Consider the following 17,305-nt stretch of genomic DNA (forward strand, 5'->3'; position numbering starts at 1 on the left):
ACCACGGGAGTTGTCGTTCCCCTGCGCGCCGCCTCCCCGCTTTCGCCGCCGAGGTAGGAACTACAGCTCCCAGGGATGGGCGGGGCGGGCCCGCCCACCCCCTTCCCCGCGGTGGGGCGGGGTCGACGGGGGGTGGTGGGGGGGGTGTGAAATCGGTAGGCGGGGTCGGTGGTCAACGGCAGCGGGCGTGCGCGCGCGCGCGAGCGATGGCGGCGGAGGACCCGTGCTCCTTCGCTGCGCCTTCCCGCTGCCTCACGCGGCACCTCCACCTGCGCTGCCGCGTGGACTTCGGCGCGCGGGCGCTGCGGGGCACGGCCGCCTTCACCGCGCGCGCCGAGCGCGGGCCGCTGCGTTGCTTGGTAACGGCGGGGCGGGGTGTGTGTGTGTGTGTGTGTGTGTGGAGGCGCCCGCGGCTACTGAGGGGAGACCCCCGCAGTTCTGAGGGGAGACCCCCGCGGTACTGAGGGGAGACCCCGGAGCCCAGGTCTGAGGGGGAACGGGGGTGCCGGGGGCCGTCCTCGGGGTCCCCCTCGTCTCCTCCCGCCTTCTCCTCCCGCCTCGGCGTCGTCTCCCCTCGGTCGTGCCTTTCCCCCCCCCTCGCCGTCCCTGCCGCCTGCTCGCCTCGGCGCCCGTCGGGTTTCGTCTCCAGTTGGTCGCCCCCGGGCTAGCAACGCCTTTGGGGGGGCTCAGGTTTCCCGCTTGTGGAGCCTAGAGCCGGCGCCTCGTGCAAGGGAAGGGTGGAAATGTGTGGGGTTTTCCCCTTAAAATGGCGAGGAGCCCGTTGCCGAAAAGATGGGGATAAACCATCGGAAAGCTGCGTTCGTGGCTTTTTCGCGTGTGTGTTTTATTACCCTAGCTGCTTTCTCAGCTAGCTGTGCAGATAAACACGTAAACCTCTTTAGTGTTACGCTGCATGCGAAGTGAAGTTTGGAGGTTGTGGGATCTTTCTGCTAGCTCCATAAAATCCTTTTGTGATTGGCGCTTACTTTTTAGGAAAAAAAAATCCATCCTGGTAAAGAGTAAAACTTCACTCACGGCACGTATGGGAGCACTGCATTATTTAATTCATCTTCTCTTGCATGAAAGTCTTGATTCATAGTGGCTGGTTCCAGGAGGGATGCCTTAACAGGGGCTTTACTTTCATTCTCATTTCATGGCAGCACTGTGAAGTCTCTTACCTCTGTAGTTTACTTGGTAAACTCCCCGTTTTCCACTTTCGTGGTCAGAAGGTGGTTTCCTTCCTCTTCCCCCTCCAGTTTTGTAAGTTCAGTGCTGCTCTCTTAAAACGCTGGTTCCCAGTACTTGATATAGTTACTTGATTTTTCTGGTTTTACTCAGTAAATACTTTTTCCTTCAAAGAGACTTGTGTTTAAGATTTTATGAGTGCTATGTTAATTATTACACTATCTAACAAGTATGTAATATTTGCTTCATTACAGGTCTTGGATACAAAAGACCTACAGGTATTTAAAGTGACCGTAAATGGACAGGATGCAAAATTTGTTTTTGGAGAAAAGCACAGTTTCAAGGGGACCCCCCTGGAAATCACACTTCCTTTTGAACTAAGCAGGTACACACTTTTGCCTGTCCCTTTAGGTAGTTTCCAAAATGCACTGTATAAGCTGCTTGTCTCCCTGTGGGGTCGTTGTGTAAAGCTTGCAAAGGGACTTGTAAATTAGGGTGTTGCATTTATTTGGTATATGATATTGTAGATGAATTTAATATTTGGCTTTCATTAGACAGCCAAAACTTTGGGAGTCTTTGTACTGTTTCCAGGTCTTATGTACAAAATGACTTGCCAAACTAAGTAACGAAATGATGTGTAATGTATCACGATTTTTCCAATGTTTCTTATCAGTAATATTCTTTCTACTTCAGCTACCTGAATTTTGTTGTGTTCAGAATTGCTACAGCATGGCACATATGGAGTTACAGACCCTGTTTTCCTTTCTTTTATACAAGGGCTGATCCCGCATGTCTGTAGAACTGCAGGTTACCACTATGATTAGCTAGAAACATGTCTTCAAAGAATAAAATTTTTATTGTAGCCCAAGTCCCTAAAAACTGGAACTTGTGTTTTGGCAGCATGATGGAGAATGAACTAGCCGTAGTCTACCTTTTAAGTTGCATGAAATAAGAAGTTGTTGCCAAATTACAATACTTTTATGGCAGTTTACTTTGTATGTTGTAACTCTGTGGTATCTCACATGCCAAGGCTGAAAGCTGTGACTGTATAGGAAGGTTCCCTTGATTGAATAAAATTGTATACTAAGTTGCTTCTTACTGTTTTGTTTTTAAAACTGGTTATTAGTGCTACAAACTAGTGTCTGGTTTCTAACTTTTTTTTTTCCTCTTCTCTGAATTAGTGCAATTTAGAAACACACATAATGTGGAAGAGAAAGAAATGTCATACAATAGCTGTCCCTTCTGGGGAAACACTTATTATCTGATATGAAACTGAACAAGTTAAACAGGCCACAGCAGAAACATAGGCTTATGTCTTTTGTTTGACTTTCAGCTTTTTTTTTTCATTGCTAGATTTCCTTGTAAGAAAAAAAAGCTACAAAGAGGGAGTTATGAGTCATGATCGTAAGAATTTATAATCTTGTGTGAGATGTAGTCCTGTATACAAGTATCAATAAAACAGTGATAGGAAAAGAGTTCAATACAAAAGTCTGACTGTTCAGTAAGCAACATATCTTATGGTAATACAAATTATTTTCTCTTGTCAAATATGTACTTTGGAACACTGGTTATAAACCAGATATGTGTACCTGGTCAGCTTATCTAGTGTCCAACTCCTCTGATTAGCTGAAGTTTGTTCTAATTTATGGTTGGATTGTTAATTCCAGAATGTTGCATGTATAACCTGGAACTTTCCAATAACAGAAGCAAGTACTTCTATGTACTTTTGGTGTCAGTGATGGTTATGATATGTTTTTAAAAAACAAGAGCGTGAATGTGTCAGGTTTGTGTGTGTTCTCTTGTTAGCAAGCTGGGACCTGTCCTCTGTGTTAGTTAGTTTTTACTTCACACCAGTTCTGAAATCCTGAATAAAATTTGAACGTTCTTCATTTTTCTGGTTAACCCTACTTTTAATAGGGTTTTCCAGTAATTCCTATTTTCAGTAATTTTTTTTTCTGCTTAAGGATCATACAGAACATAACATCAGCTGCAAAACCTGAAATTTTTTATTTACAGAATATACAAATCCTATTTTATTAAAGTACATATGTTCTTATATAGGCTTTATATACTTTTTTGTTTGCTTACTGTGGTGGGTTTTTTCTACTTATGTGTACAATGTTAGATAGTTGCGACAAAACTGTATGTATGTAGCTGGTCCAAACGGTTTAAAGAAAAAGTCCATGTCCTCCTTGAAGAGAGGAGCAGAAAAGTTTCTGGTTAGTAAAGACAGTAGTAGAGGTGTCTAGTAGAAGTGTCTTGGGACATTAAAATTGAAATAAACTAGCTAATTTTTACTATCATAATTGAAAGGGAAAAGTTCTTTTTAATATGCTACTTGTTCTTTTAATGCTTTTGAGACAGTGCTGCAGACCTATTTTCCAGAAATCTTTGTAGAGGATTTCAGTAGTGATCGGGAGTTGTGTCAAAACAGTCTGACTATATTCTTTATTACACAGGGGACAAGAAGCAATTGTCGAAATCTCTTTTGAAAGCTCTCCAAAGTCTTCAGCTCTCCAATGGTTTACTCCAGAGCAAACTTCTGGAAAGAAACACCCATTTCTCTTCAGCCAGTGTCAGGTTGAGTGTATTAATTTGTTTTTGAAACTTGTTTACATACCCCTGTAATTCCCCTTGGTTTCCAAAGAGTTGGAGAGGAAGGCTAGTAGGGGAAAGTACAGTAGCCCATAACTTCTAATTGTGTATGTCAGAGATCCTAAATGATAACACTTAATAAGTCAGGTCATTGCTGAGATTTTATTATATGTTTGCAGTTTAATAATTCCAGAACTGCTTTACCCTCTCCAGTATTCTTGTTGAAGAACATGCAGTCCTTTACAATCAATATATGTGGCTATTGATCTGTCTTCCCTACCATTATTTCTTTGAGAAAAGCCTTAACTATGAAAACTACTGTAAGCTATAAGGAATAGGAAGTACTGGTTTGTAGATAATGAATTTTCTGGAGGAGCTGTATAGATTTCCAGTATAATATAGTAGTTTGATTTATTTCTAGTCCTCTGCATTACAAAGATTGTTATGTTTTAGCTTGCTTTTTTTCCCCTTCCTCTCCAGGCCACCCACTGCAGAGCCATCCTTCCATGCCAAGACACTCCTGCTGTGAAACTAACATACTATGCAGAGGTAGGTGAACCTAAGTCATGTGTATCTAAATAAAGGCAACTACTACAATGGGTGAATTTTTTTTTTTTTTGTACCTGCCGGCATGTGGCCTAAAATAAAAACAGAGAATATTGACTTTTAGCTTAATGTAAGAACCAAAAGCTGCTCATCTTCCTTGTGGCATTCCTCTGGATTTACCATTTTCTTTTATATATGTCATCTCTTTTTTCATTCACATGTATCTTTATTTCCAAAAGAAAAAAAAAAGTGCTGTAGCAGAAAAGAAATATGTTCTTAAATCAGGAAAAGCTGACAGTAAAACAACAAAGAGTGCCGTAAAGTAAAAATACTTGAAATGGCTCTCATATATGCCTTAAGTAATATGCTCTGGTACATAGCTGGGGGATCTTTGCAGTCCTGGCACAAGTAGTCTGATTGGTTTAAGGAAGCAAAAAGCGAGATGTCCAACTTGACATTACAGTTCAGTAGTCTGAAGAAACTTTTAACTTCTGTCAAAGGTAGTCCTTTTGGTTACTCAAATATTGCCAGCCTTTAAGACAAAATTTTCTATATGCCTTACGTTCTACTTGATGGAGAGGACTTAACAACAGAATGAATCCGCGCTACTCTTTTTGCTATCACTGCTTCTAGGGTATTGTATAATCCTGTGTGCTAACTGAGTTCCTCATAGTTGGATAACCTTCTTTCAGATATCCGTTCCTAAAGAGTTGGTGGCTCTTATGAGTGCTAATCGTGATGGAGAGATGCCTGACCCAGAGGACAGCAGTCGGAAGATATACTGTTTCAGTCAGAACGTAAGTGCTACAGGCTAGTAAACAGATGCCTAAGGTCTTACTCCTAACTCATGCAGTTCACAGTCATTTCAGATATGGTTTTGATATCATCAGTGAATCATAGAATCATTTAGGTTTGAAAAGACCCTTAAGATCATCGAGTCCAACTGTTAACCTAACACTGCCAAGTCCACCACTAAACCATGTCCCTAAGCACCGCGTCTACACGTCTTCTAAATACCTCCAGGGATGGTGATTCAACCACTTCCCTGGGCAGCCTGTTCCAATGCCTGACAACCCTTTCAGTGAAGAAATTTTTCCTAATATCCAATCTAAACCTCCCCTGGTGCAACTTGAGGATATTTCCTCTCGTCCTATCACTAGTTACTTGATAGAAGAGACCAGCACCCACCTCACTACAACCTCCTTTCAGGCAGTTGTAGAGAGCGATAAGGTCTCCCCTCGGCCTCCTTTTCTCCAGACTAAACAACCCCAGTTCCCTCAGTCGCTCCTCATCGGACTTGTGCTCCAGGTCCCTCACCAGCTTGATTGCCCTTCTCTGGACACGCTCCAGCACCTCCATGTCTTTCCTGTAGCGAGGGGCCCAAAACTGAACATGGGACTCGAGGTGCGGCCTCACCAGTGCCGAGTACAGGGGGACGCTCACCTCCCTGCTCCCGCTGGCCACACTGTTTCTGATACAGGCCAGGATGCCGTTGGCTGCCTTGGCCACCTGGGCACACCACTGGCTCACATTCAGCCGGCTGTCAACCAGCACCCCCAGGTCCTTTTCTGCCGGGCAGCTTTCCAGCCACTCTTCCCCAAGCCTGCAGCGTTGCATGAGGTTGTTGTGACTGAAGTGCAGGACCTGGCACTCGGCCTTGTTGAACCTCATACAACTGGCCTTGGCCCATCAATCCAGCCTGTCCAGACCCCTCTGTAGAGCCTTCCTACCCTGGAGCAGGTCAACACTCCCATCCAGCTTGGTGTGGTCTGCAAACTTACTGAGGGTGCACTCGATCCCCTTGTCCAGATCATTGATAAAGATATTAAACAGAACTGGACCCAATACTGAGCCCTGGGGAGCACCACTTGTGACCAGCCACCAGCTGGATTTAACCCCATTCACCACAACTCAATCATGTGACTGACAGTGCTTCTTTGCCACTATAAAAATACAGGGTATTAAGAATTTCCAGTTCCAAAAAGTCAGTAGGTGCTGGTGATGTTTACTTGTCATTTTGGCATTCCCAGAAAAGCCTGTAAAGTTTTGAAAATGCTTAGTATACACAAAGCTAGTACTGTCAAAACCCTTTCTGTCTGCACTGATTCTTGGGAAATACTGTGTGGACTTGAATAACACAGGAGTGCGTTTTGAAAAACAGATCCTACAAATTTTAAGCTTACCAAGATCTTAGCAGTGAAGCTGAGCACTGGAACCAATTTCAACTTGAAGGGAAGCAAATTCTGACAGCAGATTTTTTTAAAGGTGAAAAACTTGGCCTTTATGGAAAGTGTCTCCAGCTAATTAAAGATTACTCCTAAGGATGAAGTTTTATTAAGTGGTGCAGCTAGTTTAATGATTCCACTGCACCTAAGTAGCAGTCTCAATTTACTCTCCTGGCTTTTTTGTTCTCACAGCTTTTTAGGTTATAGTTCTGATGTTTATGGGATCTCTTGGTGAGCTTAGTTCATTCTGCTGAACAAGCAGATAAAAACGAACAGAAGTTTAAAAAAGAAATTGTTTTAGTAAGCTGATCTGGGCTGCTGAGGGACTGAATGAGTGCAAGGAGGGATGGATTTATGTGACCGGAGGAGAGGAGGGGAGCCTACTCTGAACTGCAACAGCTGTTGGGTTGATTTGGCTGCTATGTGAAACCCAAGAGAGGCAAGAGGAGAGGAAAAAAATTGTCACCTTCTCTGTGAGCTCTTTAATATGCAGTGTTCTGCCTTCTCTGTGGAGGCAAAACATTTGCCACTCTTGGTCTAGCGCATAAGGCTTCTATGTTGTATGTTATTCAGAGCTGTATGTTATCTAGAAATACACTGTTGATAAGTTTGCTGGACCTGTAAAAAGAATGGCATTTAGTCTAATTGAAATTATACTACAGTTTCTAATGCAGGAAAACATTAGATTAATTTGTTAGAAAAGGCATGTGTTTCATTAAACAAAAAAGAAAAATGCATCAAACTCTTGGATATGTATGTGTGCTGAGCTTACCTAAAACTACTTTTTTTTGCCCCTGCATGGCCAGACTGGTAAGAAATGTAGTGGAGAGCAGCCTCTGTAAAAATGAATTTATTACCCAACAGCCATTGAGATTTGAAGTAATTTTAAAATTTCAGATTAGCAAACTGGGCATCAAAATGTAGGGAAATATTCACAATCTTTTAATAACCCATCTATAACACAAGTCAATGGACTTCAATCTTGTCAAGAATATATTTTGTGGGTTAATATGCAAAATTAAAAAACAAGAGATGATATGGATATTTTAATAAATGATATTGAAATGGTTTGGGGATAATAAATGGTGGAATAAACTTTTCTGAAATGTTGTTGCCAAGTAATTATGATTTGAAGTCTTACTTATTTAACAGTGTTTAGTCAGATAAAATGGAATTTTGTCAGGTAAGGCTGCATTATCCCCTTCTGTGTCCAGAGCACTGGGAGAAAGAATTTCTCCATAAAGATACTGTAGCTTTGGAATTTCTTTCATTAAAATAACAAATATTTAGAATTTATTTCAATTCCAAACATGGAAATCAAATATATACATTTTGATTTTGCTGAATCTTTTTTTATCCATAAATATTCTTTGTTTACTTAAATTCATTAAAGGTTTTCCTGCATCTTTTTGTGTGATACAACTGCCTGTTATCTGAGCAGTGTCTCTTAACTTCTCCTTCCATAAAATTTAATGGAACTAAAATGAATATGGAAAACTAACTTTCTTTTGAACAGTAACCAAACCAGTGGCATTTTTATATGCTCTTATATATGCAGATTTTTTTCAAAGAGAGATGATACTGCAGTTTTTTGGCCTTTGCATGAAAGATCTAGGAAACAAGTATTCCTTGTAGATAGAGGAGTATAATTTGGGGAGAAAAAACAATGCCTTTATTATAACATAAGGCAGGAAACTATGGAGGAAATGTGCACTTTGCTTACATACCTTTGTTTTTCTTTGAATCGGTGGTGTTGATAGCTCGCATTACAAATAAAATTTCTTTTTTTCTCACATTATCCATTAGGTTCCCATACCTTGCTACTTGATTGCTTTAGTGGTTGGAGCTTTAGAAAGCAGGTGAGTGAATCTGCACAAAGTATAAATATTAATAATCATAATAAATCTCCAGAGTTACCTTTTTTGTTTGTTACTTGGTCTTGTTTCTAGTTTTAATAGGTCTTAGAGATTCAACAAGCCTGTTTATTTGTATCAAACTGCATGTATCTTGATTCAATCTTGCATCATTTTTTCTGTAGAATATACTTTTGCTGTAAGTTAAAGAAATACTATGAAGAGTTTGGAATTGATTGGAACCACTAAGGGCTTTTTCTAGCTCAGGGAATAATATCTTTTTCCTCTAGTAACATATAAGCCTTGTCATGTACAAAAGGCAGAAAGTGATAGCTTCAGCTTCGTTGCTCATCTGCACAAGAATGTGTTAATCTAGCCCATAATAATGCTTTTGTATTAGGACTTCACAGCATTTAAAAATCTGTAAATGTGTTTCCTATTTATTTGTCCTGAACAATAGATGTGTGTGGTTTGCTTTCTAAAGCTTTTTCTAGTGTTCCTGTAGCAGTGGAGAGGAAAAAGACAGGAAGACTCTCTAATGAGTTTCTTCAGCAACATGGGTTACTCATCAGCACATTTAAATGTATGCTCTCTGAATTAGTTTCCCATAGAATTATTTCCAGTTCATGGTGTCTTCATAGCATTTTTACTTTCAACAGAAAGATTGGCCCAAGGACACTGGTGTGGGCTGAAAAGGAGCTAGTGGATAAATCGGCCTATGAATTTGCTGAGGTGGGTAATTAACAACAAATGTTTTGTAAACTAACTGTTTCACATAGTTTTGGAAAAGGAACAGGCTGTAGTTCAGTATTTTTGTCATCTGTAGCCCTCCTTTCTCTACCTCCCACCCCAAAAAATGCTGTTCTTCTATCACAACACAAAACTGCTACTGAACATAAATATTGATACAGTCTTGTACTCATTTTGCATGTGGGACATCCCAAGGTGAAAGAGAATGAAGTGTGGGATCAGTAGCTTATAACTTGTTCAGTGTTTGTAGTCAGAAGTTATGTTAGAAACTAATGTGAATTCTTGTTTCAGGCTGAAGCTATGCTGAAAACAGCAGAAGATTTAGCAGGACCCTATGTATGGGGACAGTATGATTTGTTAGTCTTACCACCTTCTTTTCCTTACGGTGGTATGGAGAATCCTTGTCTTACTTTCGTAACTCCAACACTATTGGTAAGTTCAACACTGACAAAAGTCAGCTTTTCCTTAGGGCTTGCTTATATGAATCCACAAATTGATTCATCTTCCTCTTAGAAAGAACTCTAAATGTTCCTGCCCCCTTTTGAGTTAGGGATCATACGTGAAACTGCTGAGGTTTACTTGAACTAACAACTGCTTTTTTTTTTTTTTTTTTTTTAGGCAGGTGATCGATCTCTATCAAATGTAAGTGCAAAATAGGTTCATGTCTTCCAAGTAGAACACAACTTGAAGTTGCATCTTAGCTTCCTTTGTAATAGATGCCTGAAAACTTGGTCTCGTGTTCATTGGGGGAATGAAAAGTTAAGGCAATAACTTGAAGTCTTGCAAAGTGAGTTTTAGTTCTAAGTAAACTAGAAAAACTGGAGACATCTATTTTGTATAATGAACAGATGAAAATAACATGGGTGCTTGTGTGTGTAGGGGACTGACAGCATTTAGCTGCTCAGTAGCTCTTTCCCTGTCCTCTGTACAGATGTGTTTAAAAACTATAATTGAATTGATCTCACTGAAATTGTTTGCAGGGAACTTCTTCCTCTCTGTGTCTGTCTATGTACTAGAACTCGCATTGTGTACAGTTCTCTTTTGAAGTGGAAATCATGAGTACAATTTGAATAAATTCTGTTTTTTTCTGGAAAGTTGAATACTCTGGATGCTGAAAGACATACAAATGTCTTTCTACTAGACTGATAGACTGCTAAAAAAATATGATTGTCTTATCCCAAGAATACTGAAATATTTGACATGGATACTTTTTAATGTATCATGCATCGTTATCCTTCTAGGGGTGACTGTTTTCTTCCTGTTTGATATTTTAGAACATCCCAGCACTGCAGAAGTTGCTTAGGTGGGAAAGTAGTACTAGTCCCTTACTTAGCATGGATCCAGTATCCTGAAATGTGATTTCATAAACAAGTACCTACACTGTGCTACTAGAGGAATTATTTTTGTTGATCAGTGTGGCTCTTTGACTTGCAGGCTGCACATTCAAAATTATTTCTGGAGAAGGTTCTGTAGGATAGTGTTAGTCCTCTAAATAAAATTTATATGGATAAGTTTACAGAGCTGTGAATGCTAACTGGCTCTGGGAATGTAGTGCAGTAAATGAGGTCCCATTAGGATTTTTTCTTTCTGTTGGGATTTGATGCTCATTTTCCAGAGGAGTCTAAACAGTAGATCTGTCATTGTTTTCTGTGTTTTAGGTTATTGCTCATGAAATCTCTCACAGCTGGACAGGAAACTTGGTAACAAACAAAACATGGGAGCATTTTTGGTAGGTCTGATATTCAGTGCAATGCAAGTCATATTTTAAAATTAATCTGTAAAGAGACCAACTAAATTCATTTTGCCATCCTACCAGTGTTGACTTTATCAATATATTTCCAGGCTGAATGAGGGCCATACTGTATACCTGGAACGCAGGATTGGTGGTCGGTTGTTTGGTGAGCAGTTTAGGCACTTTCAAGCCCTAGGAGGTTGGAGGGAACTGCAGAATACGGTAAATATTTTTAAAGTTATGATAACTTTATGTTTAAGTATATACCTAAATAAAATAAAGCTGATTTCATGCGTTTCCCACAAATAAGACTTGTCTAGTCAGCTTTCCTAACACTTTCTTATTAGAGGATGAACAACTTTGATTCCAAGGTATATGATCTCTTCCCAAGGTAATAGCTTAATATAGTCAGATTAGGTAAAGCTTTTTGAACTGCTTTAAGCTGTTCTGTAAGGATGAGCATCTTTACAGACTCTCTTGGTTGTTTTGGGTATGGCTAAATTGCAATATTACCTGTTAGCATACCGGTAAGCAGCTGAAAGCTTGTCAAAATTATCTGCAAGCATGACCATTGATTTCCAATGCCTCATGCAAGTAACTGATTTCTTTTTTTTTTGTGTACTGTGTTATAATTGAGCACATTCCTGATCTGTAACTGTCTAGGAGGGTTGTTTATTTCTGTGTTTGGGTAGCATAGTTAAACTTTAGTTATCAGATTTCCAGCCTGTGATATTTCCAGCCCTCTCATTCAGTTTGGTGATGCAGTTTACCTGACTTACTATGAATATTTCCTCGTATTTTATTCTTTATACCACCCATTTAATTCAAGAAGTTTAGATAGTTTGTTAATAAAGGGATAAATATAGATAGTTTACTAGGTGCTTGTGATTATGACAGACAAGACAGTAATTAACTGCTTTGAGACAGCTTGAGCACAGGGTGATTGATCCTCACATCTTTGTTTGACACATGATCAGACACTGATAAAATGAGAAAAAACTTTATTAAACTATGTTTTGTGCAGATTCAGAACTTCAGGAAAAAGAATGGGAAAGAATGCTTTGAAATGAAGCCATCTTAGTTTTGGATGGATTATACCTTTGTAAATAGGATTAGTAGTGATTTGCAAGAGTGCTAGTTTTCCTAGATGAATATTTTTTCTTGTGTCATTGTCACAGATAAATACTCTTGGAGATAAAAATCCTGTAACTAACCTCGTCCCTAATTTGAGTGAAGTAGATCCTGATGTTGCCTATTCGTCTGTTCCATATGAGAAAGGCTTTGCTTTGCTTTTTTACCTTGAACAACTTCTTGGAGGACCAGGTAAATGTTAGTCAGACTTTATATATAATTGTTTCCCATTTTAATTTCAAACACTGAAACAGTTTGTTTTTTACCTGTCAGATGTCTTCATTGGCTTCCTGAAGGCTTACATTCAGCAGTTTGCTTATAAGAGCATAGTAACAGAGGACTGGAAGAAGTTCTTGTACTCCTACTTCAAGGATAAGGTTGGGTAGTATTCAAAACTAATTGTTTGAAACCTTTTAATTCTATGAAACTATGGCATAGATCAGGAATTACCTTCTTTAAGGACCAGGTCTTTATCTTTCTCTTCTTTATCTCAAGATCTTAATATGATGTAGTGTGGCATCTTACAAAGATGGGTTTGTGTTATGATGTCTTTTTTTTTTTTTTTTCCTAGAAGGAAATAGTCTGTTTTGAAGTAATCTGTATAGGATTCTCCAGGGTAATTGGAGGGCTGTTAAAAAAATGAAACAGAGCAAAAGATTGAAACTAGTTTTTGTAGGGTATGCTTTTCTCTAAAAATAACATTTAAAATTGAATAAGAATTTGTGTTGCTTTGTAGGTAGATGTTCTTGATAAAGTTGATTGGAACTCATGGTTTCATGCTCCAGGAATGCCACCAGTGAAACCTACGTAAGCTGCATTGTTTTATAGTTCATCTTTTCCGTCCCCAGGTTGCACATGATTTTCCAAACAGTCATGAAGCAGTTTGTAAACAGGGTGAAAGTCTTCCCACAAACCTCTTATTAGAAAATGTCCTAGTACTATGTAGAAATTGATACAGGTCCATACAGGAGAAAAAAATGTCACTGTTAATATTTTCAACTTTTTTATTCTGGTGGAAGCTCATTTTGCTTCGAAAGTTGCCAGGAAAGATTCTGTTCTTCTGACAGTTAGTTACAACAATCTTCTCTCTTCAGCTATAAGCTATAATATATGTACGAGCATATATGCTCCCAAGCATTTATCATTTTAGGAGTGTATGGGATCAAGGGATAGTGTCACCTATGCGCAAAATGTTTCTAACTAAAACTGAAATATTTCATTATAATAGATGTAAATTGTGTTGCAATACTGGTTTGGAGCCTACAGCAAACAAATGTGGAGCCATTTCAAAATAATTTCCAAGCATTCTTGTAAAAATATTACAGGAGCCTTTTGTGTTTCCAAAGTGTGATCCATTGTTTTTAATATTTTGACAGGTATGATATGACACTAGCAAATGCTTGTGTTGCCTTGAGCCAAAGATGGATCAAAGTGAGTGGTTAAAGAATGGTGAGGTGTCTGTATCTTGAAAAGCTAGTTCTCTTTATACAAAGTGAGCCATTCTCTCCTGAAATCTATTGTTTGCTGAGAGAGAGTGTATTTATGGTGATAGTATGGCTGCCAGGGATTTTGCATTTCGTAGACTAGCCTTTCATCATAGCGTCTGTGGATTTGCTGTGACTTCTGTACGTGAAGCACAGTACATATTTTAACAAGGCACACAGCCAGCTTTTTGTTATATGTATGTAGTAACCAAACTGAGAATATTCTTTTTGAAACCCTGATATTGTGGCTCGATTTAAAAACAAATGCCAAATCACTCTACATTAGTGATTGTATTGTATTAGCAAGAATTCTCCTACATTATACTGGACCTAGAGTGCACTTCTCATCAAAAACTGAAATATGTAAATCATAATAACTAATACCATACAATTTTCTCATAATTTTAACCATTAAACTCATACAACTAATAGAGAATTCGGCATACCTTCCTTTTGTTAGCTCTATGGCTGTTCGCTGTACTTGTATGTTATCTTTAACTTTCTTCTTCTCAGTGTTACTTTTTATAGAAAAAGTATTTGATTTTTCACTTAACTTTAACAGAAAGACAGTGGAGATAAAAAGATCAGTGGAGAAAAAAAGTGAAAATTGAAGTGAAGAATGCCAAACATCAGACAGTAGCTTATGTCCCTCTCTTCCCTTTCTTGTGACATCCTGCACAAATACAAATCAGAATCTTTTTTATGTGGAATGGCTCAACAGTAAATGTAGATGTCCAAACAAAAAATTACACCTGATTGTGCTTTGAAATACCTATTAAAAACTTAAGTAACCATTCTCTTTTAGGCAAAAGAGAGTGATTTGGGCTCATTCAGCTCAGCAGACTTGAAGGAAATGTCATCTCATCAGTTGATTGAGTTCCTGGCACTGTTGCTTCTGGAGGTAAATGCATGTCTGGGGTAACTTGATTCTGGTATCACAAAAGCAGCCACAGAAGCCCAAGTGTGCTTTTGGAATTTCTTTTAAGTTTTGCTAAAATAACCAGCTCTCGCCATACATAGTTACTAAAACCTTCAGCCATACCTCCCTGATTACGTCTGGCTCTTCAGCTAACGAGCAACCTACAGAGTATTTTGGATTGAAGGGTAAAAACAAAACTACAAAGGTGCTTGAATTTGTCTGTATTTGATGTTAAGCAATTAAGCTATAAATAAAATGGAATGAAAATACTTTGTTTTGAATGTTTCAGTAGTACTGGATATGGGAATTTGCTAAGGTTTATTTCTTGCCCCTTCCCTAATACTATGAGAAGGTAAAAGGAACAAATACAAATATTTGTCATGGTAAGCTTTTAATTCCTTCATAGCATCAATCTTCCTGAATGAGCTTGTTTATTTTTTAAGTATGTGGCTTGAAGTGTGCGCCTGGCTTATTCTGACTATGCAATTTCCTTTTTCAGGCTCCTCTTCCAGTGTCCCATGTCCAACGAATGCAGCAAGTATATGACTTCAATGCTATAAACAATTCTGAAATAAGATTCAGGTTTGTTCTAGTATGGGCATTTTTCTAATATTAAATGCTTTCATAAAACAAAGTGTCCTGCTTCATAAATGGTCTGAGACATACTGTTGTACAGAAATGGTGCAGGGTTTTTGCAGGTTTTTTTGTTGTTGGGCTTTTTTGTAAGTACATGTGCAAGCAAGCTTACCAGAGTGGTATTCAGTTACTTGTGAATTCGATAAGTATAGTCTAGTAGAAGAACTGGAAGCGAGCAGCGGATTAGCTGTGCTCTATTTTCATCTGTCATGCTAGCAAAGGAACCTGATGACCTGATAACTTATTTGGGGTTGTAGAATTGGATAATACAGTAGTGAGCCTCTCTGTGACTCAAAGATGCCTGAAAAATCTTTCCAACATTTAGTCAGGACCACATCTTCAGGACTTACCTGACAGTCCTGCTGATGTGCCAGTGGGTTTTTTTCAACACAGTTTGGAAACTTTTGTCCCATTTTAGCGCTCACTGTCACAAAGCTTTTGTCTCACCAAAAAAAAGTAAATATCAAATGAAGTTTCTGAACAAGTAGGAAATGCTTCTAGCTAAATGGCTTGATTCTTGTGCTGTCCTAATTTCTTCTGTTTTGTATTTACACATCACTTGTTAAAAAAGGTATTGTTGAGGATAAGTGTTTAAGAGTATCTTGTAATAGCATATTTTGCTATTGTTACATACTTGGATACATTTGCAGTAGTGATGGTTATTCTGCCTTAACTAACTTAGAATACTTTTGTTTCTTATTAAAAAAACAGAAGTATTTTAAATATACAGTATAGTTTCTACTTCTTGTAACAAGATCAATTTCTTTTTATTTTTTTAAAAAAACCAAGCATATGCCAGTTGCTGGTGATGTTTTGTTTGCAATTTTGTTGGGTTTTTTTAATCACTTGGTCAAATGACAAGTGCTATATAATTCAGCTCTCATGATGAGTGATGCAACTGGACACTGCTGTAACATAAAAGAAACACATAGCTGCAGAAAATAATCCATTTTGGAGAAACTTTGAAGTAATTTTTTCTTATTTTATAGAAAAGTCCACTTTTGTAAAGTGCTAGTCAGAGACTAAATATTTTAGGTTGAACTTAGCCAGAATCTCATTCCCATGATGACACAGCACTACCCAGACTGTTTATGGGAACAGAATCATAAGATAACTAACCACTGCAAATGAGTGTAAATTTTCTTTTTTTACCACCACCACCCCTCCCCCCCCCCCGCCCAGGTGGCTGCGCCTCTGCATCAAGTCCAAATGGGAAGAAGCTATTCCTCTGGCTCTAAAAATGGCAACAGATCAGGGCAGGTTGAAGTTTACTCGGCCCTTGTTCAGGTAAAAGTAATCTCCAAATTGTAGGAGCTTATGCTGTTGGCATTTTTAGTATAATGGCATGTATAATACTTGACATGGTACATATATTTGTTGTGCTTCGAAGTGATATAATACAGAATTTTCTGTGTGCTGTGAACAAGCTTATCTTCAAAATTACTTTCCACTTGCTGACTTTTTTTAATAGAAGAAAGCCTAGGCTCCCAGTATGCACCTTAATGTGAGGCTTTCAAGGGAAAAGTGAAACCTTGAGAAAAATCCCCATTGTACTGTTTTCATAGACTTTTGTAATGGTGCTTTTTTTATTTTTTTTTTTCCCCCTTCCTCCTCCTTTTACAGGGACCTTTACGGTTTTGACAAGTGTCGAGATCTGGCTGTCAAGACATTTCTGGAGCATAGAGCCTCTATGCACCCAGTCACTTCAATGCTTGTGGGCAAAGACTTGAAACAGGATCAGTGACAAATTTACTGATATCTTTGAAATTTTCTTGTTGCTGAAAGAAGAGACTGATTCCACAAACTGTTGATATGTGTGCTTGATTATGCCATAAAATGCTTTGCTGCTTTGGTACTAATTTAGCTTAAAATGAACTTTCCAAATCAAGTTCACTACTTTCTATTTTGCATTTCCAAGTAAAACAGCAAAATTGCGAAATCTCTGGAATCGGGAGAATGGTTTTGTTACAAGCAATATTTAGAACGCACAGAAAAGCTGTTCTGAGATGTAGTCGTTTGTCAGTCATGGAATTTAAAAACATGGAAAATTAATTGGTGGATGGTATGGCTCTTTGTGCACAGCTTTCTTTTTCATAGCAATGTGATTGAAACTTCAAGTATCTGAAGACTAAAAAATAAATCTTTTCATTGTCTGCTTGTCTGTGTATTGATCTGTATGAAAAGTTTCGAAATAATAGTTTTGTTTTCTTTACTCTTGTTGTGGAAGAAATTTTTATTCTGGGTCTGAG

General features: G+C 38.6%; 1 protein-coding gene across 1 annotated transcript; it reads left to right on the forward strand.

The window, feature by feature from the left end:
• Window positions 1-166: 166 nt before the first annotated feature.
• On the forward strand, window positions 167-17,209 carry LTA4H (leukotriene A4 hydrolase). Its single transcript, XM_075057928.1, has 19 exons — window positions 167-359; window positions 1,440-1,570; window positions 3,645-3,765; window positions 4,261-4,329; window positions 5,019-5,123; window positions 8,358-8,410; window positions 9,064-9,136; window positions 9,446-9,586; window positions 9,773-9,796; window positions 10,813-10,883; window positions 10,997-11,108; window positions 12,065-12,209; window positions 12,291-12,394; window positions 12,754-12,824; window positions 13,394-13,448; window positions 14,307-14,402; window positions 14,920-15,002; window positions 16,239-16,343; window positions 16,680-17,209. The coding sequence occupies exons 1-19, from the start codon at window positions 207-209 to the stop codon at window positions 16,798-16,800; spliced, it is 1,833 nt and encodes a 610-aa protein (XP_074914029.1). The 5' UTR covers window positions 167-206; the 3' UTR covers window positions 16,801-17,209.
• Window positions 17,210-17,305: the final 96 nt, after the last annotated feature.

The sequence above is a fragment of the Buteo buteo genome, chromosome 26, assembly GCF_964188355.1.
Source record: "Buteo buteo chromosome 26, bButBut1.hap1.1, whole genome shotgun sequence".
Classification (NCBI taxonomy): domain Eukaryota; kingdom Metazoa; phylum Chordata; class Aves; order Accipitriformes; family Accipitridae; genus Buteo; species Buteo buteo.

Bases quoted from the DNA above. Each gene is read 5' to 3' on its own strand.
- LTA4H (XM_075057928.1), top strand. From the start codon at position 207: ATGGCGGCGGAGGACCCGTGCTCCTTCGCTGCGCCTTCCCGCTGCCTC. The intron at 9,137-9,445 runs GTGGGTAATTAA...TTCTTGTTTCAG, and splicing joins CGGCCTATGAATTTGCTGAG to GCTGAAGCTATGCTGAAAAC. The intron at 9,587-9,772 runs GTAAGTTCAACA...TTTTTTTTTTAG, and splicing joins TCGTAACTCCAACACTATTG to GCAGGTGATCGATCTCTATC.